Source organism: Linepithema humile, chromosome 3 (assembly GCF_040581485.1).
Source record: "Linepithema humile isolate Giens D197 chromosome 3, Lhum_UNIL_v1.0, whole genome shotgun sequence".
Classification (NCBI taxonomy): domain Eukaryota; kingdom Metazoa; phylum Arthropoda; class Insecta; order Hymenoptera; family Formicidae; genus Linepithema; species Linepithema humile.
In genome coordinates, this window is record NC_090130.1 from 5,164,699 (window position 1) to 5,188,839 (window position 24,141).

At 31.6% G+C, this 24,141-nt stretch overlaps 6 protein-coding genes and 1 long non-coding RNA gene across 8 annotated transcripts in view; 3 read left to right on the plus strand and 4 right to left on the minus strand.

Moving 5' to 3' along the window:
* Positions 1-2,689: 2,689 nt before the first annotated feature.
* Tgs1 (Trimethylguanosine synthase 1) lies at positions 2,690-8,642 on the plus strand. The gene is made up of 9 exons (XM_012374432.2): positions 2,690-2,975; positions 3,681-3,816; positions 3,925-4,222; positions 4,297-5,761; positions 5,886-6,126; positions 7,352-7,634; positions 7,708-7,839; positions 7,917-8,215; positions 8,290-8,642. The coding sequence occupies exons 1-9, from the start codon at positions 2,875-2,877 to the stop codon at positions 8,395-8,397; spliced, it is 3,063 nt and encodes a 1,020-aa protein (XP_012229855.2). The 5' UTR covers positions 2,690-2,874; the 3' UTR covers positions 8,398-8,642.
* Positions 8,069-12,499, minus strand: LOC105676492 (zinc finger protein 454-like). Its single transcript, XM_012374435.2, has 8 exons — positions 12,182-12,499; positions 11,095-11,749; positions 10,871-10,978; positions 10,590-10,792; positions 10,334-10,509; positions 9,814-10,266; positions 9,532-9,738; positions 8,069-9,442 (listed from the first exon to the last, which is right to left on the minus strand). The coding sequence occupies exons 2-8, from the start codon at positions 11,665-11,667 to the stop codon at positions 9,021-9,023; spliced, it is 2,142 nt and encodes a 713-aa protein (XP_012229858.1). The 5' UTR covers positions 11,668-11,749; positions 12,182-12,499; the 3' UTR covers positions 8,069-9,020.
* Positions 12,500-12,576: 77 nt separating this feature from the next.
* LOC136998543 (uncharacterized) lies at positions 12,577-14,122 on the plus strand. Its single transcript, XR_010889120.1, has 2 exons — positions 12,577-13,153; positions 13,268-14,122. It is a non-coding gene; the product is annotated as an uncharacterized lncRNA (long non-coding RNA).
* LOC105676493 (leukocyte receptor cluster member 1 homolog) lies at positions 13,266-15,453 on the minus strand. Its single transcript, XM_012374436.2, has 3 exons — positions 15,222-15,453; positions 15,045-15,144; positions 13,266-14,901 (listed from the first exon to the last, which is right to left on the minus strand). Exons 1-3 carry the CDS (start codon positions 15,242-15,244, stop codon positions 14,125-14,127), a joined length of 900 nt encoding a protein of 299 aa, XP_012229859.2. The 5' UTR covers positions 15,245-15,453; the 3' UTR covers positions 13,266-14,124.
* Positions 15,454-16,131: 678 nt separating this feature from the next.
* On the minus strand, positions 16,132-17,229 carry LOC105676494 (chromosome transmission fidelity protein 8 homolog). Its single transcript, XM_012374437.2, has 2 exons — positions 17,017-17,229; positions 16,132-16,929 (listed from the first exon to the last, which is right to left on the minus strand). The coding sequence occupies exons 1-2, from the start codon at positions 17,040-17,042 to the stop codon at positions 16,590-16,592; spliced, it is 366 nt and encodes a 121-aa protein (XP_012229860.2). The 5' UTR covers positions 17,043-17,229; the 3' UTR covers positions 16,132-16,589.
* Positions 16,140-16,443, plus strand: SmF (small ribonucleoprotein particle protein SmF). The gene has a single exon (XM_012374438.2). It carries the CDS (start codon positions 16,140-16,142, stop codon positions 16,404-16,406), a length of 267 nt encoding a protein of 88 aa, XP_012229861.1. The 3' UTR covers positions 16,407-16,443.
* A 137-nt stretch (positions 17,230-17,366) lies between the features above and the next one.
* The window catches only part of MCU (mitochondrial calcium uniporter), a 53,154-nt gene continuing 46,379 nt past the window's right edge, over positions 17,367-24,141 (minus strand). For both annotated transcript variants that reach the window (XM_012374425.2, XM_012374429.2), the window contains 5 exons: positions 23,336-23,512; positions 23,090-23,208; positions 22,770-22,916; positions 21,948-22,151; positions 17,367-21,815 (listed from right to left, as the gene is read on the minus strand). In XM_012374425.2, coding sequence (XP_012229848.2) covers positions 21,540-21,815; positions 21,948-22,151; positions 22,770-22,916; positions 23,090-23,208; positions 23,336-23,512 — 923 coding nt within the window. In that variant the 3' untranslated portion in view covers positions 17,367-21,539. The remainder of the gene's footprint in view (positions 21,816-21,947; positions 22,152-22,769; positions 22,917-23,089; positions 23,209-23,335; positions 23,513-24,141) is intronic.

The following is a 24,141-nucleotide window of genomic DNA, read 5'->3' on the forward strand; positions in this document are numbered from 1 at the left end:
TTGTTTCAATAATATATGAAATGTTTATACGTAGTGTTGGGTAATTTAAAAAAACAAAAAATTATTCAGTGAAATAGTTTCAAATTATGTTGGTTTGTTAATAAATTAAGTAATATCCCAGATAGCCAAATGTTAACAATGTTTACAGATTGACAGCAAATTGAATCAAATTTGCTGTTAATCTGTCAACATTGCTAGCATGTTATTTATTAACTGGATATTAACAGAAGTTGTGTGCGCTAATTTTGTATCTATTAAAATATTGCCTAACAAATATTTTTGATTTGTGAACTTATTAGCATAATTACATATTACTAATGGAGAATGGAAAAGTATTTGAGGAGAAACAAATATGAGATGCAAACCGCCTGATGATTTCAATGCGCGATTGTATCAATGATTTTAATGCATGCATAAGATGAATGATTCGAGTATGCGCAATTTGTTACTAGTTTACGTAAATGTTTTTTTATTGTTTTTCAGGAATAGAGGCATCTTTTTAAAGATAGAAACTAGACTGTCACATAGGTGCAAATTAATACACGGAGAAAATTTTATATCCAAAATTACTATGTACGGTAGTAGCTGCGGATTACGAAGGAATTATAAAAATTTTTACTATGTTTTTCACATGTGAAACATAGTAAAAATTTTCGATCCGCGGCTTCATAGTCCGCGGTTACTGCCGTACATAGTAATTTTTGATATAAAATTTTCTCCGTGTATAAAATGCATTCCTCTTATTAAGACATAGATAATCACTTGAGTTCTGCAACAGTTATTTATAATAATAACCATAATAATGCTTAATTATTATTACTAGCACATGATTTATTACATTGACAGTTACGGGTCATTTTTTGCCATTCTTTACGATCGTGCCTAAAGCGTATAGCAAACGTTTGGATCAATAGTTCAAATTGAAAATATGTTAATTATTAAAATACGAGCGATCGGATGAATAAATTCAATCGTGCGTGACCTATCGATTCGCATGGCAGAAATCGGCGAAGAAGAACTATTTAATGAAACGGACCTTCGCATGAATATCCATCCCATTATTGCCGCCGCATGCAATTCTCAATCTTCGCGGTAATATTGCAATTGGTTCTCTGGTTTGTTTCGTTTCGCCTAAGATGAGACAAATGGTATACCTTTCTATCACTGTCGTTGTGCGGAATAAAGCTGAAGAAGACCCCATTGTATGAAGTAGGAGGTGCCGATCAGCGACCAATAGAAAGAGCCGCCACCCACGAAGTAATAAAAATTAATTTATCACATGGATCACCGCCTACGCCATCGCTTGGTCCACGCACGCGAGATTCCGCAGCATCCCGTGAGATAGCGTTAACTGTCGGGTATTCCAAGAAATCAACTCTCGTTCGCGATTGCATCTTTTCCGACATACAGATTAAATAATTGGAAGATCACTGCACGTTTGCATTGGAAATTTATTTGATTTTAAGAATTTTAATTATTTCAGAATAAAAAATTATATTGTTATTATATTGATGCCTTAAGAATTTAATTGAGAAATAAATAATGCAATTCTAATTTGTTCTAAAATATATCGTCTATTTTTTAATCTAACTCTTTGAATAAATATTTTTCAATTATTTTTTTACTATATCATCCTATTTTTCTATAATCTGGAATAATAAAACATTTCTCCAGATATAAAGATATTTTATAAGAAAAAACAACATTGTCATTTTTAGATTAATTATTTAATTATTTTGGATTAATTGTTTAAAGGAAAAAAGCCATTAAATATCATACATATTTGGGCTAAAAGATCTTATATGTTTAATCAATATGTTGGATCAAATTCGAGGTATAGGCTTTATCCATAATAAAGAACTTTATCCATAATAATTACCTTACAATTGTTCTGCCGTCGCCTGATACCCACCGGGCCTCCTCCTCCTCCTCTCCAACTTTTCCGTGGCTGCACTCCTTCCATGGCACTTCACATTCACTCGCGGAAACACGATTACAAACGCCGATTGCTAGAATACGCGCGAAACTTTACACGACACTCCCGCCATTAAACATACCCGACGCTTTACCACCTCGCGACGATCGCGCAATACTTTCCACGGCACCTCCCGACGTTAAATACATATTTAACGCGTATTTTATCACTTCACAACAATCGCACGATACTTTAGACGACATTCCCGACATTAATCGTATTCCCGGCGCGCATTTTACTACACTTTGACGAAGAAATAATATAATCGTAAGGAGCGACTGTTTAATCGTTACAATGACTTGCACAAAATTAATCCGGGATCACTGCCGATATTCAGATCATACGGAATAGAACAAATGAGAACAGCCGAAAGCAAAAATCGCAACCAACTTCATCGCGCCCTTCGCCATGACAGTAGTGCACTTATTACTCTGACTACACTTTCGTACACTTTTCGCAATTTCGCATTTACATAAAAATAATATTTGTATTTTGTGATATTTTGTTGCCTCCTATTATACTACTGTCTTATATTATTACCCTTTTACATTATATATTATAAATCAGCTGCACTCATTGGTCGTAATCTTTTTCATTTGATAAGTTTCGGAGCACACCAAAATCGCAAGACCGTCCTAGTGTTTTAGTGAGTTCCAAAACTCATCGAATAAAAGAATATCGCAACGATTACACCTTTTCATTCATAAGTGTACGTCCATATGAATAGGCCTTAAGTCTGGCAGGCCTGCCAGGTCTAATCAACCTCGCGATGCTGAATTGTGAAAGAAATTGGCAAATTGTTTTTATACGGAGGCGGTCGTGAAAATTCGGGCATGAGGCATGCCGCATTTGTGACGATCAACGATAACGTGATAGACTGAGTGAGTCCTGCCTTCGGGATGTGCGATAAAGTCTGGGAGCCCTTAGCCGAAATCTACATCGCGGAGTCCACTGATCCCGATGATTACATTTATTGTCTTTGCAGCAGAGTATTTATTCGGTAAGTATACTCCATAAATCACACTTTATTTCTCTCAGCAATTTACTTTCGAAAAAGATATCTAGCGCACCTATATAATTATTAAGTATGCAAAACAGTATAAAGGATTAATTCACTTATTGATCAGTAGTGTAAAATGTGATTTAACCTTGACATCTACTTGTTCACTGTGAATAAATTGTAACAGATTTCACGACTGATTGTTTCAATATTATTTGCTACTTTACTCAATAAATAATTAAAATTAAAAAATTTATAATAGTTTTTATATTCAACTGTTCTTTTTTGTTACATTTTCGGCAATAACCACATAACATATGAAGCATACAGTATTATTTTGCAAAATTTACTGAAAAGCAATGAATTTCTTATAACTTAAAAACCTTAATTGTTTATTGTTCATTAATAAAATCTGCAAAATCTCACTGAATTTTAATGATCGTGCACTGTGCAATTATTGGTGAAAGTGTGAAAAAAAGAAGAATTTGCTGGAAATTATAGATATTTTCTTCGTGATACATAGTTCTTATGATTAGAATCAAGATTATTTTTTAATGCATTGAAGAAAATAGTCAAAAGAACCCAAGTACAATTGTTTAAATTAACCTAACTTATTGGTATTCTTTATACTTTTGAATTTCTATAAAGATACTATAATTAATTATAATTACGATGAAGCTCTTACTTATCACTAATTATTTCTAGGAGTCCTGAGGTTTATACAGCCTTAGCTTCAGAAGATGCCAGTGAAGGAGAAGATGTTGATGGAGATTATGTGGGAGAGATGCTGGATCTTCATAAGGGATCTGGGATAGAGACACAACCTATAGAAAAGCATGATGTATGACAACTTGCCATTTATTAGTACATACTATAAAATATAGTAAATTTGCACATAACATTTATTGTTTTCGACATTTTAAGTAAAATATTAATTTTTTTATTATAGGAAGAACCAGTAAGCTGTTATTGCAGTGCATCTCACACAGATAACAATTACTCTACAGACGAACATGACTCCGTACGTGATTCGACTCACTGGCCCACTGCACATTCCCTGACTCAGAAACTGGGTCTGCATCAATCAGATTCTGGTGCAGATCTATCCGAATATCATGATCAGCACGAGGCAAAAAGTATACAGAATCTTGTAGCATCTTATGGAAAAACTTTCCAAACTGCAGAGACTGAGATTGAAAATGATTACAAAAATACGGATATGCTAACTGAATACAAACATGTATCAGGTAAATATATTTTTGAAGACCTTAAAAACATTGTCTTAAATCATGATCTTATATTAATTTTACTTTGTTATTAGGTGACAAGGAATCAATGGCACAAAGTTTATCAGACAGTACTACTATATCAAATAAAGAAGCACACAACAAAGATCTCACACAATATGATTGTGATTCTTACACTTATCCCTATTCTACATATTATGGAAGTAATAAAACTACAATGGATATAGCCTGGGAAAAGTTTTGGGGTCAAAATGGAGAGCAATTAATATGGGCATCTTGGATCGAAAAATATGCGGATTACATAAATCCTGATTATTTTCAGAATAATACAAATGCAGTGGAAAATGAAATCTCACAAGATGTAGAAATTAATGAAGCCAGAGAAAAATACTTTGAGCAAAATACATGTTTTCCGAATCAAGCACACAAAAATTGCGAATTTTTACGTTCCAACTTTACAGGAATTTTCAATAAAAGTTATTCAAGCGATGGCGAATTAAAACCAGCAGGAGTATCTTCTTCGAATACCAGTTTTTCATTTGAACAGACGAGCAGACAAGAGATTAATGATAAAGATGCGGACGAAAATAGGAAGAAAATTATCAATTTTGAAATATCGCCGGAAGATGGTGAGGGCTGGAATCCTTTAAGCCCATTCAGTATAGAAGAAAATTATAATCAACAATCTAATGCAGAAGACGAGAGATTATTAACGAGATGCGATTCCACTAATGGCTCGATAGCGAAAACAAACGCGACTTCCGATTCCATGACAAATGTCACCAAAATGACGCTAACTAGCTCTAGTTGCGATTCCAATTCTGTTCATTCGTCTAGTCTCATTACTTCCGTTACGAGTTCTATAGAAAGTAGTATAACCAGTAGTTCCGATCAAGAGAATGAACTCTCAGTGGAAGATAACGATAAATATTGGCAGCATCTGTGGAAGGAAAATTTTCAGATGCAATATCAAAAGCAGTATGAATTATTCATAGCAAATTATAAAAAGAAGCACAATATAGATAATGATCAGTATTTTAGTATGTTAAATGAATCAATTGGGGATTCAGTTGTACTTCAACAAGATGAAACGCCACTACAATATCCACAAGAGGACATAAATAATCAGGAATTCTCAGAGACTGATATTTATGAAGACGAAAAGGACATGAGCACAAACGTACAAATTGACATAACTACATCAAGTAAAGCTAATTCATTTGGAAATAAAAACGTGAAAAGGAACAACGCACACTCAAAATCTAACAAATTGAGGACAGAAAGACTAATTATGGATTCAGTGGGTACGCTTATAAAAAATCTATCAATAAAAACACAAGATGAATCTATCGATGCTGCCGAGGATGAAAATATATGTGAAGAGCAACAACAGATCCACACTCAAGCTACAATAATTACTCAAACCAAAACGGAAACGATGGCTTCCAGTAGCGATATCAATAGCAGTCATCAACAAAAATCTCCTGATGGAGGAGATGAATCTTTTCATGGAGAAGTTCAAGAAATTTATCAAGAAAGGTATATTGTAATTATAATGATAGTAGTCGTACTGATTCATCGATCTATTTATTTAATTTACTTTGTAATAATTATGGCAATGCAAAGATGAAATAAAATTTATTCATTTTTCGGTTTTATCTAGCCACGAAGACTCTGACTCTAACGATAATGGAGATGGTTTAGAATCCGTGAAAAGAGCCTTTTCACTATTGGGTTACGGCTTATGTGAAGATGAAAGCCATAGAAAATTACAAGGTGAAGTTGTTTACCGGAAACGTAATATTAGGCGACAAAGTTTTCAATTGATGGCAGAACTTAAGCGGTTGAAAACTATGTATAAAACTACCATTGATAGTCAACAGACCATCAGAGATACAAATAAGGTAAGATCTATACCTTAATACATTATATATTTATTTTCATAAAATAAATTTTTGCTATGTTTTACTTTTAAATGTCATTTAGATTTACAACTACTATTTCATATATTTAGTTGTGAGGGAAAGAACATAATATTACTCTTGTGTCTATCAGATTTCTCCCTTTTTTCTCTTAATACTTTATCACTATCTTGGTAGTTTCAAATATAATTTTTTTCTTTATTTAAATGGAAATCTGTATATATATATATTTTTTTTTTCTTATTTTGTTTGCTATCTATATTAGAATGTTGCTTGCCAATATGTACGTATATTGGTCTTATGTTAACTTTAAATTTTAATTGTTTAGATGTTTTTTTTTTGGTGTATTCTAATTATTTAAAATTTACATAAAAATTTTTCACAAAAAATATAGTTGAATGAATGGGTCCATGAAATTAGGGATAATTGGAGAATGTTATGTTACCGACTGTTTTCTGTATTCGATATTATTATTGGATTTGCTGACGTAAACTAATATTAGTTTTATAATTTATTACTATTCAGTTATTTCATAAAAGTGTGTATATATATTTTTGACACGGTACTATATTTATGCGAATTTTTTCCACGATTATCATCCGATTTGATTTACTGTCTTTCTAATAGTTCCCGAGAGGACGCTGGCGTACATAAATAAAAGATGTGCGCACTTAACGCAATTTGTAGGTTCCTTTGTTTGGAATGTTGAATCTGTGATTGTAGTTGTGAATGTTGTTTTTTGTTGCAATTCCTGTACTTTTTTTTGTTTCTTGCAATGTTCAATAATTATAAATTTTTTCGTTTTCGACGCAGAAAGTATAATGTTGCACAGTTACATAGAGCAAATATTTATGTAAGTGGTTCAATATTGACATCTCTTTTAAGCACATGGTTCTCCTTTAAGCACGTTTTTCTCTTAGTTGTAAAGCCCAACGCATAATAGAGAAAATATTAGAAATAAGAATAAATATTAAATATTAGGAAGAGCAATTTAGAATTATTTTACTTCAAACAAGGAAATGAAATGCTTAATTATTTCCAATTCTTATTTCCTAATTCATATGTTAATCCATTTTATTTTCTTGTTTTGAAATGAAATAACATTAATTTTCTACTTCTAATTAATATTTATTCTTATTCCTAATATTTTCTCTATTATGTGTAGAGCCTAAGATTCTATATAATTAGTTTCTATTGTTTCTAATAGGCAAACAAGTCTTTGTCTTGTGATTCATCATCGGTGTCTGCAGAAACTGATGTACAGTTAATAGACAAAGGTTCCTATGCAAAAGCACAAGCTATGTTTACATCAAGTTCTGATGAGGAAGATTATATAAAAATGATGCAAAAGAAAAAAAAGAAGAAACAAGTTAAAAGATTAAATAAAGCTATTCCAAAAGAAATAGCAAGTGATTATAAACTATGGAAATATTATATCAAGCGATTTGGTCTCTTCAGCAGATATGAAGATGGAATTAAATTAGATCGTGGTATGTATTCCATATATATCCTACAAAATAAATCCTACACGTAGAAAGTGACAATAATATATTTTGTTTGCAGAGAGCTGGTTTTCTGTCACACCTGAAGAAATAGCAAAAGACATAGCAGAAAGATGCAGGTGTGATACAATTATTGATGCATTTTGTGGTGCAGGCAGCAATGCTATTCAGTTTGCGTTCACATGTGAAAAAGGTGTGTTTTTGTATATTTGTTTATTTGTTATATAAAAGTTTACAAACAAAAACAAATTTATACATTCTATTTTACAGTGATTGCTATTGATATCGATCCCAATAAAATCAAGATTGCTCGGCACAATGCAGGAATTTATGGTGTAGAAGATAGGATAGAATTCATTGTTGGAGATTTCCTGCAATTAGCGCCACGTTTAGTTGCAGATGTTGTATTTTTAAGTCCACCATGGGGTGGTCCTGATTACATAAAGAAGAAAGTATTCGATCTCGAAAGTATTTTGCCTCCCATTGGTGGAACTAATATATTCAAAGCAGCAAAGGGAATTACACAACACGTGGCCTATTATTTACCTAAAAATTCATCTGCTCTACAGGTAAATAATAAAAGAATATATATATATATTTTTTTTTTGCAACATTGATTTAACAGATGTAAATAAAATTACAGATTACCATGTTAGCTAATAAGTATGACAAGGTGGAAATTCAACAAAACGTGCTCAATGGGAGGTTTACAGCTTGTACAGCTTATTATGGTGAATTGCCCAAGGTGTAATTTAAAAAAAAAAAGGAAAAGAAATCTTATTCAGTTCATTTAATTTTTCAGTTTTTACTTGATATTTTATCAAACTCAAGACTTTGATACACATTTTTCTTCAATCAAAAATATTTTATAATTGTATTATGAAACGTAACACTTGAAAGGCTAATGTAATTTACATTTTATGACTTTGAGTATTAATTTACGTTTTTTATGTACACTTCCATAATTTTAATTATTAATAAATATATTTCCAAGAACACATGCCTTATGACGCTTTAAAATTCCGTGAAATTTATAAACGAAGGAATAATGTACTGAAAAGATCCAATTTAATATTAATATCTTTTTAACCCAAGTTCGGTCTATACATCCAAAACTAAATACCCATAATGTTTGCATAGGTCCAAAAAATATCACATTCAAAAGTTTTCATTAAATAAGGTGTTTCTATCATGTTGTTGAAAAAAACTGTGTAATAATGTCTAAATAATTACTAAGTAATATTTGACTAGAACAACATTTTATCATTGTAAGGTGTATTATTAGAACTTGAATGTCATTTAATTTATTTTAAACTTATTGGAAGTCATTTTATTAATTCTGACATTAATTCTTTATTATTGATTTGCATGATTTCACGAATCAATATCAATGTTTGTTACGCTCGTCTCTTCAATATCACTGTTTATCACGCTTGTCTCTTCAATATCAATTGTTCTTACATTTCTTTCCTCAGGTTCTGCCGGTATCGTTATACCACCAGTATCTATACTTTCTTCTTCTTCTCTAGGAATTTTTAAGAAGCAATGCATCGTTTCATCGTCCTCTTGCTCAATTGTAGAACTTTTGTTTAAATTTTCTCTTGTTGACAGTGAACCTTCGAGATGTTTCGATGGTATTTGTATCGTAATTGTTTGCGAAGTACCATCAGCAGACGTTGAGGAAGACATCAAATTAGCTTCTAACGTATCCCCGTCTTTTGAAAAGGCACCCAAGCAGCTATAAACTAATTGCGCTGCTGCAATATTACCAGGAAAGACTTCAACATTTTCACCATCTGTAAAGGAATACAAATAAAAATATGCTAATCCTGCTAAATTAGAGAGTAAACGAATGTGCAATTTTGTAAACAAATGCTAATATTACCTTTTTTCGGTACGTTAGGTTTTATCAAGCCATTTTCATGGTTTGTTACATGCTGAATATAACTTTCATTCTTGACCGTTTTAAAAGGACACAGGTCGCATGTAAATAAGCCAGACGACAAGGGATGCCTCGATTTTAGATGATTTTTATAACTACTGCTTTGTATTGCAGTGTAAGAACAATGCGGGCATTTATACGGTCGGAATCCTGTGGAAGAAAATCATATTATTCTTTCTTATAACGTTAATGCACTTCTTTTATAGCGATTAATACAATATTTACCTGTATGTTGCATAATATGCCGCCGTAAGGTGTTATGGTCTCCAGTTTTGTATTCGCAAATCTCGCAACTGAATGGTTTGGCTCCTGTATGTTGACGCAAGTGCATTTCCAGCATCGCCTTCCTAGCGCTAGTGTGGCCGCAGATGTTACAAACATACGGACGTAGTTTTGAATGTACAGCTTGAATGTGATTCTTTAAACATTTCGAATTCGCATAAGTTTTACCGCATATATCGCACTTCTTGGAGGTGTACCATCGAGTTACTTCTGATGTTTTGCGGTCTAAATGCATCACTCGATGATTGCGCAATTGACTAGCTTGTTTGAAACATTTTCCACATTCAGGACATTCATATTCCCGAGTGTCACTGTGCACTCTCATGTGTGTTAAGAGTTTCACCATAGTAGCACTTTTGTAAGTGTTACATATTTTGCAAGTGAACAAACCTATGTCTAAATAAAAATATTAAATATAAATTCTTTTAACACTATATACTTATGCATCTCGTGTTATACAAACCAATTTGATGTTTCTTCCATAAATGTAAACTACATGGACGCCACTTTGCGAACTTCATATCACGACATATGGTACATTTGAATGTTGTCACTGTCTCAGATTCTATGTGACAGAGAATATGCTGCTGCATAATTTCCTGTGAAGTGAACTTGTATGGACAGCCCTGATACGAACATCTTGCAAAGATTATATACATTTAAAAAAGGTAAATGAAAAACAAATTCTTATAGAACATATTTCTTATAAAATTACTTACTTTACAGTTCTCTCTGTGGATTCTATCATTTTCTTGTTACGTATATATTCTGAACTTATAGATTTTGAAATTTTTACAGGACGTTCTACCTCATTGTTTTCAATATGCTGGCCCACATGTTCGGTCATCAAGATGGGATTTGTCAGATCTGTCAAATTTTCTTTCCCAATTTCATCACTTCCAATGTCTGTTAATTGATGATCCTGAAAAAAATATATTCCATCATATCAGTTATATGAAAAAAGAGTTGTCTTACAAAACATTAAATTTAAAATAATTACATTAATCATGTGTCCTCTGCAGTCTTCAAAAGAAGGGAAACAATTGGAACATTCTGTGCACATATACACTATTCTTACTTCCCCCATGTTTTTAGATTCTTCTTTTGGCTGTATACATCATATATAAAAATCAATTTATATTGCATTATTACAATTTCAACTAGTAAAATATAATTATTTAATTAAAAACCTAAACTGTGATCCAAATCTAAATTACTGCTTACCTCAATATCTACAGTAGAATTTAAATGTATTTTCTGAATGTGATTTAGTAATTGTATTTTATCTTGGGTCATGTAAGTACATATTTTGCATTTGAAAGCTGTAACAATTTCTACAAAATCATCAGCATTAACGTTATCATCTTCCATAACAACGTCTTTCTCTTCTGTAACGGATTCATACTGTTCTTCAGACTGTTCATATGCATTTTCGATTACTATATTTTCGTTACTAAGATACTCATTTCCACAATTTTCCATATCTTTAGTAACTAAAAGTGTTTTTTCATGACAATCTGTTTGCTCTACGATCTGGTTAGTATCTAATTCTTGAAATATTCCATTTTGAAATGCATACACTTGTCCATTCAGACAAATCAGCGATATTGATTCTTCTTCTTCTTTTTCTAGCTCTGTTTCCTTAACAGTATCCATATTGACCATATCAACTGTGTTTTGCTCTTCATTAGATGTCACATCTTTTATAATGTCCGTCGGTGCTATTTTACAAATGTATCTTGTACCATTTATATCGCAACTTAAATAAGATATATCTTCATTTGTATCTTCATTCATTGTTTAATGAAAATTATAATCTAATTATGCATTAATAGATCTTCTAAGGATTTGGATATTTACATAATTAATTTCATATTTCCTGAAATATAAATGTCAATATATACAAACTATTTACAGATGTGTACAAAAAATATGCTATTATATGTGTATACTTCTAAAAATTTTCAAAAATCGAGAAATTTATCATTTTTCAAGAGAATAAGATATTTAAATACATAACAATATAGAATAATGAGGTTATCTCTACGAGTGAATAACAGTGAGACTAGTAATGCGAACAGTAATTAAACTCAAAAAACAATATATTTCTACAACGAAAAATTAAGTTCCTCATTCGATGACATCTATAAAATAAATCAAAAATATGCATTCGAAAATGTTTGAATTCGAAATCATATTTCGCGAAGCTCTCGCGCATACAGGCGTCTGCTTCGAGATTTCCAAACATTTTTGCGCGCAAAGTAATAAAGAAAGATCGCCGGTAAAGTGACAGATAAGAAGATAAACTCACAGAAAGTAAAGGCTGTTTTAAGGATGTATGGAAATATTAAAAAAATTGAGGTAAACGTCAAATTTCAGCACAATATCCGTGAAATCCGTGATGTTCTGCCATGATACGTCACGTGGTCACAAATTATGCTCGGTTTGTTCGTTTTTCATTTCTGTACATTTTTTTTCTGTAAGATAAAAAAAAATTTTTTTACATTTTCCTACTTTGATTCTCATTCGCATATTTTAATTACATAAGTATCTTAAGAATAAAAATGTTGCACTGATGTTTAAATAAAAAATTGATTAAGAGATTAAAAGAGTCCATGCAATGATTATTCGTTTTATATATCGCATTCCTGACTCATCAGACCAAACAATACTGTATATTCTGAATTTTTTTCTCAGTTCTAATTTTTATTATAAAAGTACATTCATATGTAAAGTAAAAATCAATTCTGAATTGATCAAGTGCATAATAACCAACCCTCTCTGACTTCCTATCCAAGCGTATGCAATGGTTGTGTTCGTTAATGTCGCCAGTTGGAATTAATCCGTAGCGTGGCGCTAGTTGTCTGGTGGATTGTCAGATTTAATTCAAATTAAAGAGAAATGACAAGTAAGAAGTGATATTTTTACGTGATACTTATTTGCTACTTGATCTTTTAAAATTTATTTAGTGGGTTTGTCATTTTCATTTCTCTTTAATTTGAGCTGAATCTGATAGCCCAACCAGAACAACTAGCGCCACGCTGCGGATTAATTCCAACTGGCGTCAGTACAGAACATGAAATAGTGGGGGGGGTTAGATAGGGCCAAGTTGATAATGACATCCAATTTTATTCACGCATGCGTATGAAATAATACAGGAGTAATGTAAAGGAAAAAATTAAGTTAATAATTGAAGAATATACACATAAAGAATCTCTAAGTTTAAAAAAATAAAATGTATAGAAAATATGTAAAAAATAAGGCATCAATGGCATCAAATAAGGTATGCTAACATGAGTTACATTAGAATTACCTATTTCATTAACAATGTCTTCACTGATTTTTTGTGTATCTTATATTTTAATTTATAACAAATATATCTTTTATGTCCTTTCAGAAACCTAAGCGAGAAAATCTTAGCATCGAAGATCGTGTTAAAATTTTAGAGCGACTTGATAAAGGAGAAAAAGGTACTGATCTTGCACAAGAGTACAAAGTATCCAAAGATACAATTACATTTATAAAAAAGTCTAAAGAAAATCTATTAAGAAAAAGAGATATACTTATTATGTGTCATGGAACAACATCCAAGAAGAGATACACAGGCATTGAAAATACTGGTCTTGATCAGGCCTTGTACAAATGGTTTCTTGAAAAAAAAAATATTGGAGAGCTTGTGACAGGACCAATGCTACGAAAGAAAGCCTTGGAGTTTAATGAAATGATTAATGGTACAAACAATTTTAAAGCTTCTACAGGTTTTGTAGATAAATTTAAAAAAAGATATAACATTACTTTAACAACACGTGGAAACGAAGATAATGACATTGTAGATCAAGATGAAAGTGATTTTTATCTAGAACTGTCTAGTGATCATGATGAATGTTAATATATTCATGAACAGGAATAGAAAGTTTTAAGTGGTTGAGAAGTGCTCTTGCTTGAACAATGTAAAAATGATACTATGAAAAAAAACATGAAAGGTGAACATGAATGTTCTCTGCAAATAATTTTACAAGAAGTCCTTTTGAAGGAATCAATACATTCATGTCCTGGTATCACACTCATGAGCAGTGCTCACTTCAAGATTGGCAACGTTTAATTCTTACAAAATTATAACCATTATTTGATTGCTCATATTATTTATTGTACAAAATCCGATACATATATGTACATATTTAATTATATTGACATATAACATGTTAATAGACATAATATTAACAATTCCTAATAAAATGTGTAAATAATACAATTTTACGTGCATTTAGGTGTTCTTTCTACATTTTGTCTCGCTATTTCAGGAAAGAATTGAGAATTATATTTCTGTTTTATAGCAGGTTTAGGAGTTTCTGGTACTGTGACAGGCACAGGATCACCTCTCAATTTAGCTAATAACGCTTCAGTCCTTAGTTTTTCACTTTGTTCCCTAAGCTTTCTCTCTGCTCTTAATTTTTCTATATCTATATTCTTACTCTGATCTTCTTTCTTCACCAATTGTTTATACTTTTCCTTCTTATGCTTTTTATGTTTTTTCTCCTTCTTATGTTTTTTGTGTATACTGCGACTTTCCTGATCAGAATGAGAACTGTTAGAGCTATGACGCTTTCTCTTAACATTTTCTATCTTTATTGAACAGGTCTCATTATGTTTAGGTTGCATAATATCTAGATATTTTTTTATATCAACCATTGGATCACATAAAGTTTTCTTCTTTGTTTCTACTTCCACATCCTTTTCTGTATCTGTTAGTCTTTTCGGTAATTCCTCATACCAATTTTTTTTTCCAGTTGCTTCATTAGTATCTTGTCCTAAATATGTCAAATATCCAATTTGCTTCTCATATTTTTCCTTCTCCTCCTTCTTTTCCTTTTCATGTTCCACATTAGGTTTATTGTAATCAATTTTTCCATCCTCAAGCTCAGCAAAAAAGTTGACATGCTCCAACTTTTTACTGGTACTCTGAGTTTCTGCACGACCATCATATTTGGATCTTGCCTGATCCCTTAACGAATTTATTCTCGCTTCTGTTTCCTAAAATAATGAGAACAAAATGTTGATTGCAATCAGTAATTTTGAATAGCAAAATCAATAAAAATAATTTATAAATATTAAATTAAATCGTATTCATAACATAAAATTTCTATAATAAAAATTTTGAATAATTAATTACGTACAGCTTTTTGAATACGTTCTTGCTTAATTCTTTCTTCTTCTGCAGCTTTTGCTTCATCCCGACGTACACGAGCAATGTTCTCTTTCGTTCGAACATGCCATCTGAACAAATATAAAATAACAATTACAGTCAAAATATATGCAATAAAAAATGCATTAGAAATAATAATAATTCATACCTTTTCTTTGGTAAAATATTCATTGTTAGCGATGTACAATGATAGTTTTGATATATTAATGTTAGGTTAGATTAGGTTAGATTATCAAACAATTATGAAATTTATTCTCCTCTAGAGCTGCATCTCTGCAAGAACGCTTCAGCGTATATACACTTCTTGCACTAGTACAGAAAGTTTAGCTACAAAGAACAAACCTTTGATTTTATATGGAGAAAAAGGATATGTGTATATAGATTTCCGAACTTTCATAAATGCATCAAAAACTATAACATTTTTTATCCAATCTTTTGATTGGAAATTGTCTTACAATATTATCTTGTGGATAAGTATTAAGAAATTATAAAATTTTATTTTCTGCAGTTGGCAGTTTGTGATAGTCCACCTTTCGTAAAGAATGTCAGATATTTGGAACTATTCATGGTAACGAGGTTAGTTGCATACCGAAAGGCGTGATACGGTCTCAAGCCGGGGTTAGGAATCCAAAAATTAGAAAAAGTAGAAATTGCACGCTGTGCTTGAAAGATTTTTATTTATTTGCAAAATACGTAAGTAAATACATATGTCACACACATATATACGCATATATAAAATAGTGTGTATGCTTTTAATATATGACACAAGATACTTTACTTTTGTTGTTGTATTTATTAAAAAATATATATTTTTATACATAACTCTTAACATATTCACTTAAATTATACTAAGTGTATTTTATGTGAGATATATTTGTAATTTGTGTAAAGATATAAAGTAAGTTAATGTGGCTATTGAAATGTATTCTCCGAAAGTATGGGGGGGAGGGGAGGGTATATGAACACATTAGTAAATAATATTGAATATATATCAAATTATATCTAATTATATCTTTAAAATGTTATATATAGAATTTATTTTTACAGATTTTTCAAAATTTTTACCATGGCTGCGACAATGCCCGTAAATCCCAAACCATTTCTAAATGGTTTAACTGGAAAACCAGTGATGGTGAAATTAAAGTGGGGTCATGAGTATAAAGGTTACTTAGTTTCAGTGGATGGATATATGAATTTACAGTTAGCAAATACTGAAGAACATATAGATGGTAATTGCACTGGAAATCTCGGAGAAGTATTAATCAGATGCAATAATGTCATGTATATAAGAGGAGTGGAAGAATCGGATGAAGAAGGCGAGATGAAGGACTAACTGTAATAATTGTAATAAATATTTAATCCAATCTAAAGCTAAATGTGTAGATTAATCTTATACTATTAAGTGCGTTAACTTAATTCACAAAACACAAAATAATTTTGACAAATTAATAAAACATTTTTTTACAATAAAAGTTTTATTTATTTAAGTAATAAGAATAAATACAATAGATCTATTTTAACAAGGTTTTGGAACATTAGTTACTATAGGTTTTGGTCTTGATTTAAACATTAGTTTCTTCTTCACAATAGCTTTTACAATATACTCTGTCTTTACAGTAGATTCTTCTTCCATTATTTCATCTCCTGTATTGCTATGCTGCTTTTCCAATACAATCAAAGGTTTCTCAAGTGTCACTTCTTTTCCATGCAGTACATGAATTCCAATAATTAAAATCGGTACTCCAGTTTTTGTAAAGTGAAGATCACCGATTAATTGATTATCTAAATTTTCAGATTTTTCGAATTTTAGATCTCCTTGGAGATCTATAATGGCCCAGTCTTCTATAACTCCATCTCTAAAATAAAAATAGATTTATTTCATACAGACAAATTTCTTCCTATTTTATATAAATATAAAAATATAATAAGAAAACACTAGTTACCTTTTAATCGGTACGATCATTTTCATTAGGTTAGGGTTAGGCACTATAAATGGCGCCAAAAATATTTGTCACTCGGAATGAGCCGGTAGACGCAATCGGGCGTTCAAGTGTTTATAGCGCTATTTATATAAAAAATTATTTTATTTTGTTTCTATAAAAAAGTTATTCTCATACGGTTTATTTAAAAAAGAATTATCAGTAAATATTTTTTGATTATTTAAGCGATTAAATAAAAATTATAATAGCAAAAGATAATTAAAAAAAATATTAATCTATGTAGAATAAAATATAAAAGAAATAAAATAAAAATAAATGACAGATACAGGGATAGATATTGATTAATTACACGGTTTAATTGTATTTCGATCTGTGATTGTTGCATGTTTATATTTTGTTCCATTCTTTTCTCTTTTCCTTTCTCTTCACATGGAAGTAAATACATTGGACGTAAATCACAGCACGCTTTGAATACATACTCATGCATAATTGTAATAATATGTACACGTAAAAGTACAAATAAATATTTGTAAGTGCGCTTGTTGAAGCATAGTTTTTTAGAGTCGCTACATAAAATTTCTTGAGATTCGTATATTTTATAGTAAGATTTGTTCGGTGACACTTGTTCTTTTACGGATACATTTATCAATTAGATTTTATATACAGAATCAGATTTTTAATTAAATTCGTCAAATTGGACGCACAAATTTCGATGGCTTGAATATTAAAAAATTATATGCTGATATAAAATAGATATAAAAAATTGGTGAAACTTGTCACAAAGAATTATTTCGAGCAGTTCAATTTTAGCGGCTAAATTTAATGCTCGATTTCGGCTTTCTTGTGCGATTTGGTGAAACGAAGTAGTTGGCATTGGCAAGTTTGCGAATAGCGTGAATATTCCACAAGTAATTTCTTCTTTTAACATCAGGATTCAGAAGTAATTATATATACTATATATATTGATATACAATAATCTTAAACATAATTAACTTTGATTATCTATTGATGCATCAATCGAGAATTAGGCGTCGAAGCTTGTAGGAAATGCACTAAGGCAATATCACTCACAATAAAATATGCTAGTATAGTGTAAATTTTATGTGTAATGTACATATATGCGTGTATGGATCTATGTATATTTATATATGTACAAAAATCTTTTTATATGAAATATTCTCTAAGAACAATACAAAATATTTGAGGAAGGTAGTTGTGCAGTGACGATCAGAAGGAAAGCAATACTTTCATTCACACTACACTAGATAATTACGTTTCTTACTCGTTACAAATTTGTAAATGTCTTTAATTTTTAGTTTGAAACGTATAATTGTATTGATGTGAGAAGTAGGATAAACTCTAAAGAGTGCTGAGACGCCCTACATGTGTGAATGTATCTTCTATGATATTCTATGGTTCATTTCCTGTTGTAAAAAAGCATTGGCGCATCTAACATGTTAACAGTAAATTTTAACTTATCTGACCGTTCGAAAAAAATACAATACTATATATATATTTTAATATTTCTTAATTATAACATTACATAAAAAATAATATAACGAGACATAAAAATTTAACAAGATGCTATCTTTAGAATCATTTAATTAAATATATTTTAATTTCGACAGGAGATTGTCAGGAACCTAGTCAGGAATTAACATCTTGGCAAAATAAATGATTATAAAGATAGCTTTTGTAGCATTAACACGGAATAGAACAATTCTATTAAACTTTTCTACCTTTTTGTTAGATTGTTAGCATAAGTATAAGAAAAATAAAGCTGATTATGAGTTTAACAAACCATCTCAACGGACGGATAGATTTTACGAAAGCGAGAAGTTCTTTAGTTTTAAAAGCTTAATCTATGTGCGTTTCTTACATTATGATACTTTCGTGAATATTGTTTAGAATAGCATAACACTAATAGTAGTATTATTCGTGCTGCATCTATTAAGAGCAATGATGCTAAATGAGATAGTGTGGTGCGTTTTACTTCTCTAATCATATAATATTCTGTATAGTAAAGAGAGTTTGATTATCTAAGAATTAGAAATTTTTGATGGATAGTTTTGAAGGAACATTAAATACTTTTGTAAGTAGCATTAATATCATAGGACAATAAGAGTGAGCAGGCAAGTGTATAAATCTATTTTTTCTACTGTTAATATTTCTTTGGATCGTGGTTTTTTGGATAGATTTTTATTTGTGCAAATGTTCAACAGTAAAATTAATGGAAAGAATAATGTTCATGTATTGAAATTATATTTACATTGTAATAGCTATTCAAATATCTTCTTTTACTTAGAGATAAACTTTTTATCCTTATCTTTACTTAGAGTACTAAATTATATTATTAATAAATTAGCTATTTCGTTGATTTTATGAAAAACTGTGTATATACAATAACATCAACGTCGATGTATGTCATAATACCACTTTGTATGTAATATATATATACAATAATTATGCATATCGAAATTGTAAGAAACGAGAAAGGTAAGCGTTTACTAGAGTTTGCTGTAGAGAACAATTTGACCATCATGAACACTTTTTGCCACAAAGGCTGTACACGTGAGCAAGCCCTGTAACCCTGTAATGGAGCTCGTAACCAAACAGATTTCATACTTTCAAATTCTCGATGGAGATCTGCTTTCTCAACAATAAGAACATATCCTGGAACGATTTGCGGATAAGATTACAATCTACTGGTAGCGAGATTACGCATAACATTTAAAATAGCAATAAGACTGCAGTATCCTCGTCACATGGAAATCTCCAATAATGTATCGGAGTTTCAACAGACAATAAAAGAAACAATGCCCGCTGTCAGTGATAATATACCACCGCAACAAATATGGGACAAAATAAAATTGTGCGTTTCTAATGCAACTCAAAAACAACAAATGTTAAAAAAAGGAGAAACGTAAACACTGAATTTCTGATAAAACCTTAACAAAAATAGAGGATAGAAGACTAATAGCACATAACGGTTTAGAACAGAACATGAGAAAGTAGAATTCCGGAATATAAGTAGAGAAATTGAATGTGCATACATTATTAAGAATAAGAACACTTATTTTACAAACATATGCCAAGAAATAGAATCACATGATCACACATACCAACCTAGAGATCTATTTAATAAAATTACAAAGTATTTAATAAAATACACAGCATCATGTAATGGTCAGAATATACACTACAACTGATTGAAGTTTACAAGAAGAGATCATTATTGTGCATTTTTATTAATCAACAATCCAGTCACTAAAGGAGATGGTGTCAAAGAAGCTTGACAGAACATATCCTGCAACATTGTTAGAGCTACAGATAAAGCGATAGGTAAAAGGAAAACTAACTCTGACAGAATAAACCACAAACCACAAACCACAAACCAATGAAGTTAAGAAAATGGCAGCCGAAAAAAGAGCAATATACCTAAAGTATAGAAGTGATAAAACTGACCTAGCTTGAGAGAAATATGTCCTGATGAGAAACAGAGTGAACATCAAAGAATAGATAAAATAAAACGAGAATACTGGGGAAAATTTTCAAGATTCATGGACCAAGACTTTTATGGAGAAGAATATGAAAAATGCTAAAGGGAAGAAAAAAACCTGTAAATAATACATAACTAAAGTTGATTTAAAAGCTTGGGTTGCCGTGACGCGTTGCGACGCTGAAAGATATTCTATTTATGATTTAAGGTACAAGAGAGCGGTGTATCTAAAATATAGAGGGAGAGATTCAAAAAAATAGAAACCTTCTGTGCTTGAATTATGCGAATGGGTATGCAGAGGCTTATGAAATAGCTGATAAGGAGGGTTTATCCGACAAATATTGTTTTACGCGGACGAAAATAAACCAAAATTATAGTGTTAATAGATGAGGTGTCCGACCAAGAGACCAGCTCCGAAAAAGACATTTCTAAAGTCAGGTCGCAACTGAACATTCCGAAACGTCTCAAACGTGGAATATAAAATTTAGTCAAGGTGTTGTGTAAAGTAATCCGCAGTGATATTTCAGATCTCGACTTAATTTTCCAAGTGATATCGGCGGTAACCAAATCTCATCACGCGCGTTTACCAGACATTAAAATATGGCGGTTATCAAATATCAATGTTGTCGACTTGTTTGGAAGACATTAGAGAAAAATGTAAAAGAGAAGTACACTAGACGTCATGAAACAAGGGTTGAAATATTCCCAGATAGTCAAATGTTGGTGTTGAGAATAGCAATCCTTCACATGTGTATTTCTATGCTTGTGTTTTTAATTCTATCTCTTGGAATAGATGGTACCTCTTGTTCGACTTTTTTTGTGTAACGCGCACCTTTCTTACTAACTTACGCGTTGATGTTCCATGCTTGATAATGAATTTAAGAGACTTTGTGTATTATAATAAATAAATATATTGTTGTGCAATTTCGAACCATAACGAACAGTCAATAGTTAGCAATGTTGGCAGATTGACAATAATCTGCCAACATTGCTAACATTTTGTTTGGGTCATTTGAGTTTGCACACGCTATAAATATGTGTAGGATGCCTCTCGACGAGGACTGGGACTAGGCGAGGAACTTGGTGATCTTGAGCTGCTGGAACTGGATCTAGAACGTTGCTTTCGCTGCAGTTGAGTCTTATAATCGTGCAGAGGGCCGCGAATAATTTTCAAAGTGGTTTCTAATTCGTAGGCCCGCTCCTTCAGTGAATTGTATAAGTTGAGATCGAGACCGATTTTCCGCGCTCTTCTATGAAGCACAATGAGGTGACGTCTATTTAACACATCCGGCAACATGTATTCCTATGTGAAGGTAGAGAATAATAGTTAAGTAGCATCGAGATACAATTTTAATAATAATTTTTCATCATTTGTAATATTTTTATGCAAATTTCTTTTATACAAATATATATATATATAGTATATATATCCAACCTGTCTGGTGACGAGGTAATAAATGAACCACATCATAGTAGTGCCGTAAGTTACGAAATAAGTTACGGGTTCCATTATATCCCACGAGTATTCCCACCAAGTTAATCTAGCTAATGCCCCGAATTGGATAGACATCATAATTAGGAACGTCCAGACGAAGAAATTTGCCCTCTTCGAAGCAGCGTTTTGTATCTCTTGCAATTTCTAAAATAATCAAGAGAAAAATTACGAAATAAAAAAGAAATATAAATTTTATATGAATCACTTAACTGTTTCACCCATTTATATCGTAATTTCTCACAGCGAAGATATTTTAGCTACCTCGTATTTCATGTAGCGAGGAAAAAAGTAGAGCAAATAATATAAGACAATAATGAAATGTGTAAAAACTTGTACTTTTCTTGCTTCATTATATCATAAAAAAAAAAAAATAGGCGCGAGAAATACTTTTCAGAAATTCTCTTCTCGTCGCGTTGCATAACTGCAAATATAACGAGCGCGGTGAGCACAAAGCGGGTTTAGAAAAGTATCGCTGCTCGTTCGGTCACGTGTGCGAAGCGCGACGCAGGTGTGCTAATTAGAACGCTCAAGAATATGGCAATTAAGAAGAGTCGTAAAACCATAGCCGCGGGCGCGGTGAAAAAAGAATGAACAATAGAAGTGCCGTCCGCCTTTAAGACGGTTAATTCGTTGGTGCGTGCGCTTCATTTAATTATCATCAAATCAATTAGCAAATCTAATTACTACTTCGCACCGATATTCTTACGCCGCGTATGCCGCAATCTACATATAACTTAATGATTATTATTTTAGCGTTTTTACCTGCTCCAAAGGTACTAGCTGTAATCTAATATCTTCCAGTTCGGCGAGAGCTGATCTCTCCATGTCGACTTGATATTCTCGCACGTTGAACGCCTCGTGTAGTTGATTCACGAGTGCTTGTACGTCTCCAAGTTTCTGTAGATCCTCCTGCAAAGGTGACAGACATATGTCGATATATTTGTGAGACGTGATGGTTCAACAAGAAAATGTGAAGCAAAACTTGACAAGCAAAAACTACAATTGATTGAAATATTAATTGTTCAAAGTTTTAATATAAACATAAAGTCGGTGGAAAAACTCGTCGTTATATGATAACTCACTGTCGTGCACCTTTCTTGTAACGGCGGCGTGACAACATATTCGTTATCGTTTATGATTAATTTGAAATCCTCTTCTAAAAGAGATTCTATCGTGTTACTGGAAGCTATCCTGATGCCATCTGAAAAACGATCAAATTTCTTATCTTGCACTATTATGCGAAAAACTATTTTGACTCGGTTATCTGACTTTAATGCTTCCATCAATTAGCCATTAAGGAAATGAATTAGTTAGCCACGATATCTCACCTAGCGATGTTATGCATGCTCGATCGATGCCACGATCCTCTGTTTTTAACATATCTATAAAATTGCCAACCGTATGCGTTATTGGCTTCATTGTGAACGAGCAATGTTCTCTTCTGGATGGAAGAGGCACCGTGATTCTGGGAAGCCCTCGATGATATGCCACAGTAACTTCCAAACCTGCATCAATATGCATTTATGCATTTATCACGCTTCTATTCTAAAAAAATGTATAAAAAAAATAATTGTATTCATTGCGGCTATAGTCAACTGTATAATTTTCGCAGTAAACCTCGCAAAAATCAAGTGGCGTTATTAATGTTTATAAATATTTTAACAATATCATATTAGTTTTTATTTCTTTTATTATTCACAGATTATCTTCTCGTAGAAAGTAATGCAAATTGTAACAATTTATTTCTTGCTCTTATTTTAAACCTGATTTTTAGTGTTAATGACCATTCCTAATGCATTTTTTAAATCCGCCTGTGCATCGAGTGCACTCGATTGCATGTATCACGTGGATATCACGATCAGTAAAAACATAATACGGTTTGCGCGTGAGAAAATAGCGCGTGCATGCACGCGTACGATCGTATCGCGGATACTTTGTTCTCATTGTTGAAACTTTGGATGAGAAATGTCGAGTTTAAATGTGAAATTCAGTGCAAGCATTCGAGCGATGTTCGTGTTTAATTTTGTTGATACTTTCACTCAATATTGTTAAACTACCATGCAAGCCAGCAATATTTTTGCACATAATCATTTTCGCTTTGCGTCAACAACAATTTTTTTAAAGCGATTTAGAC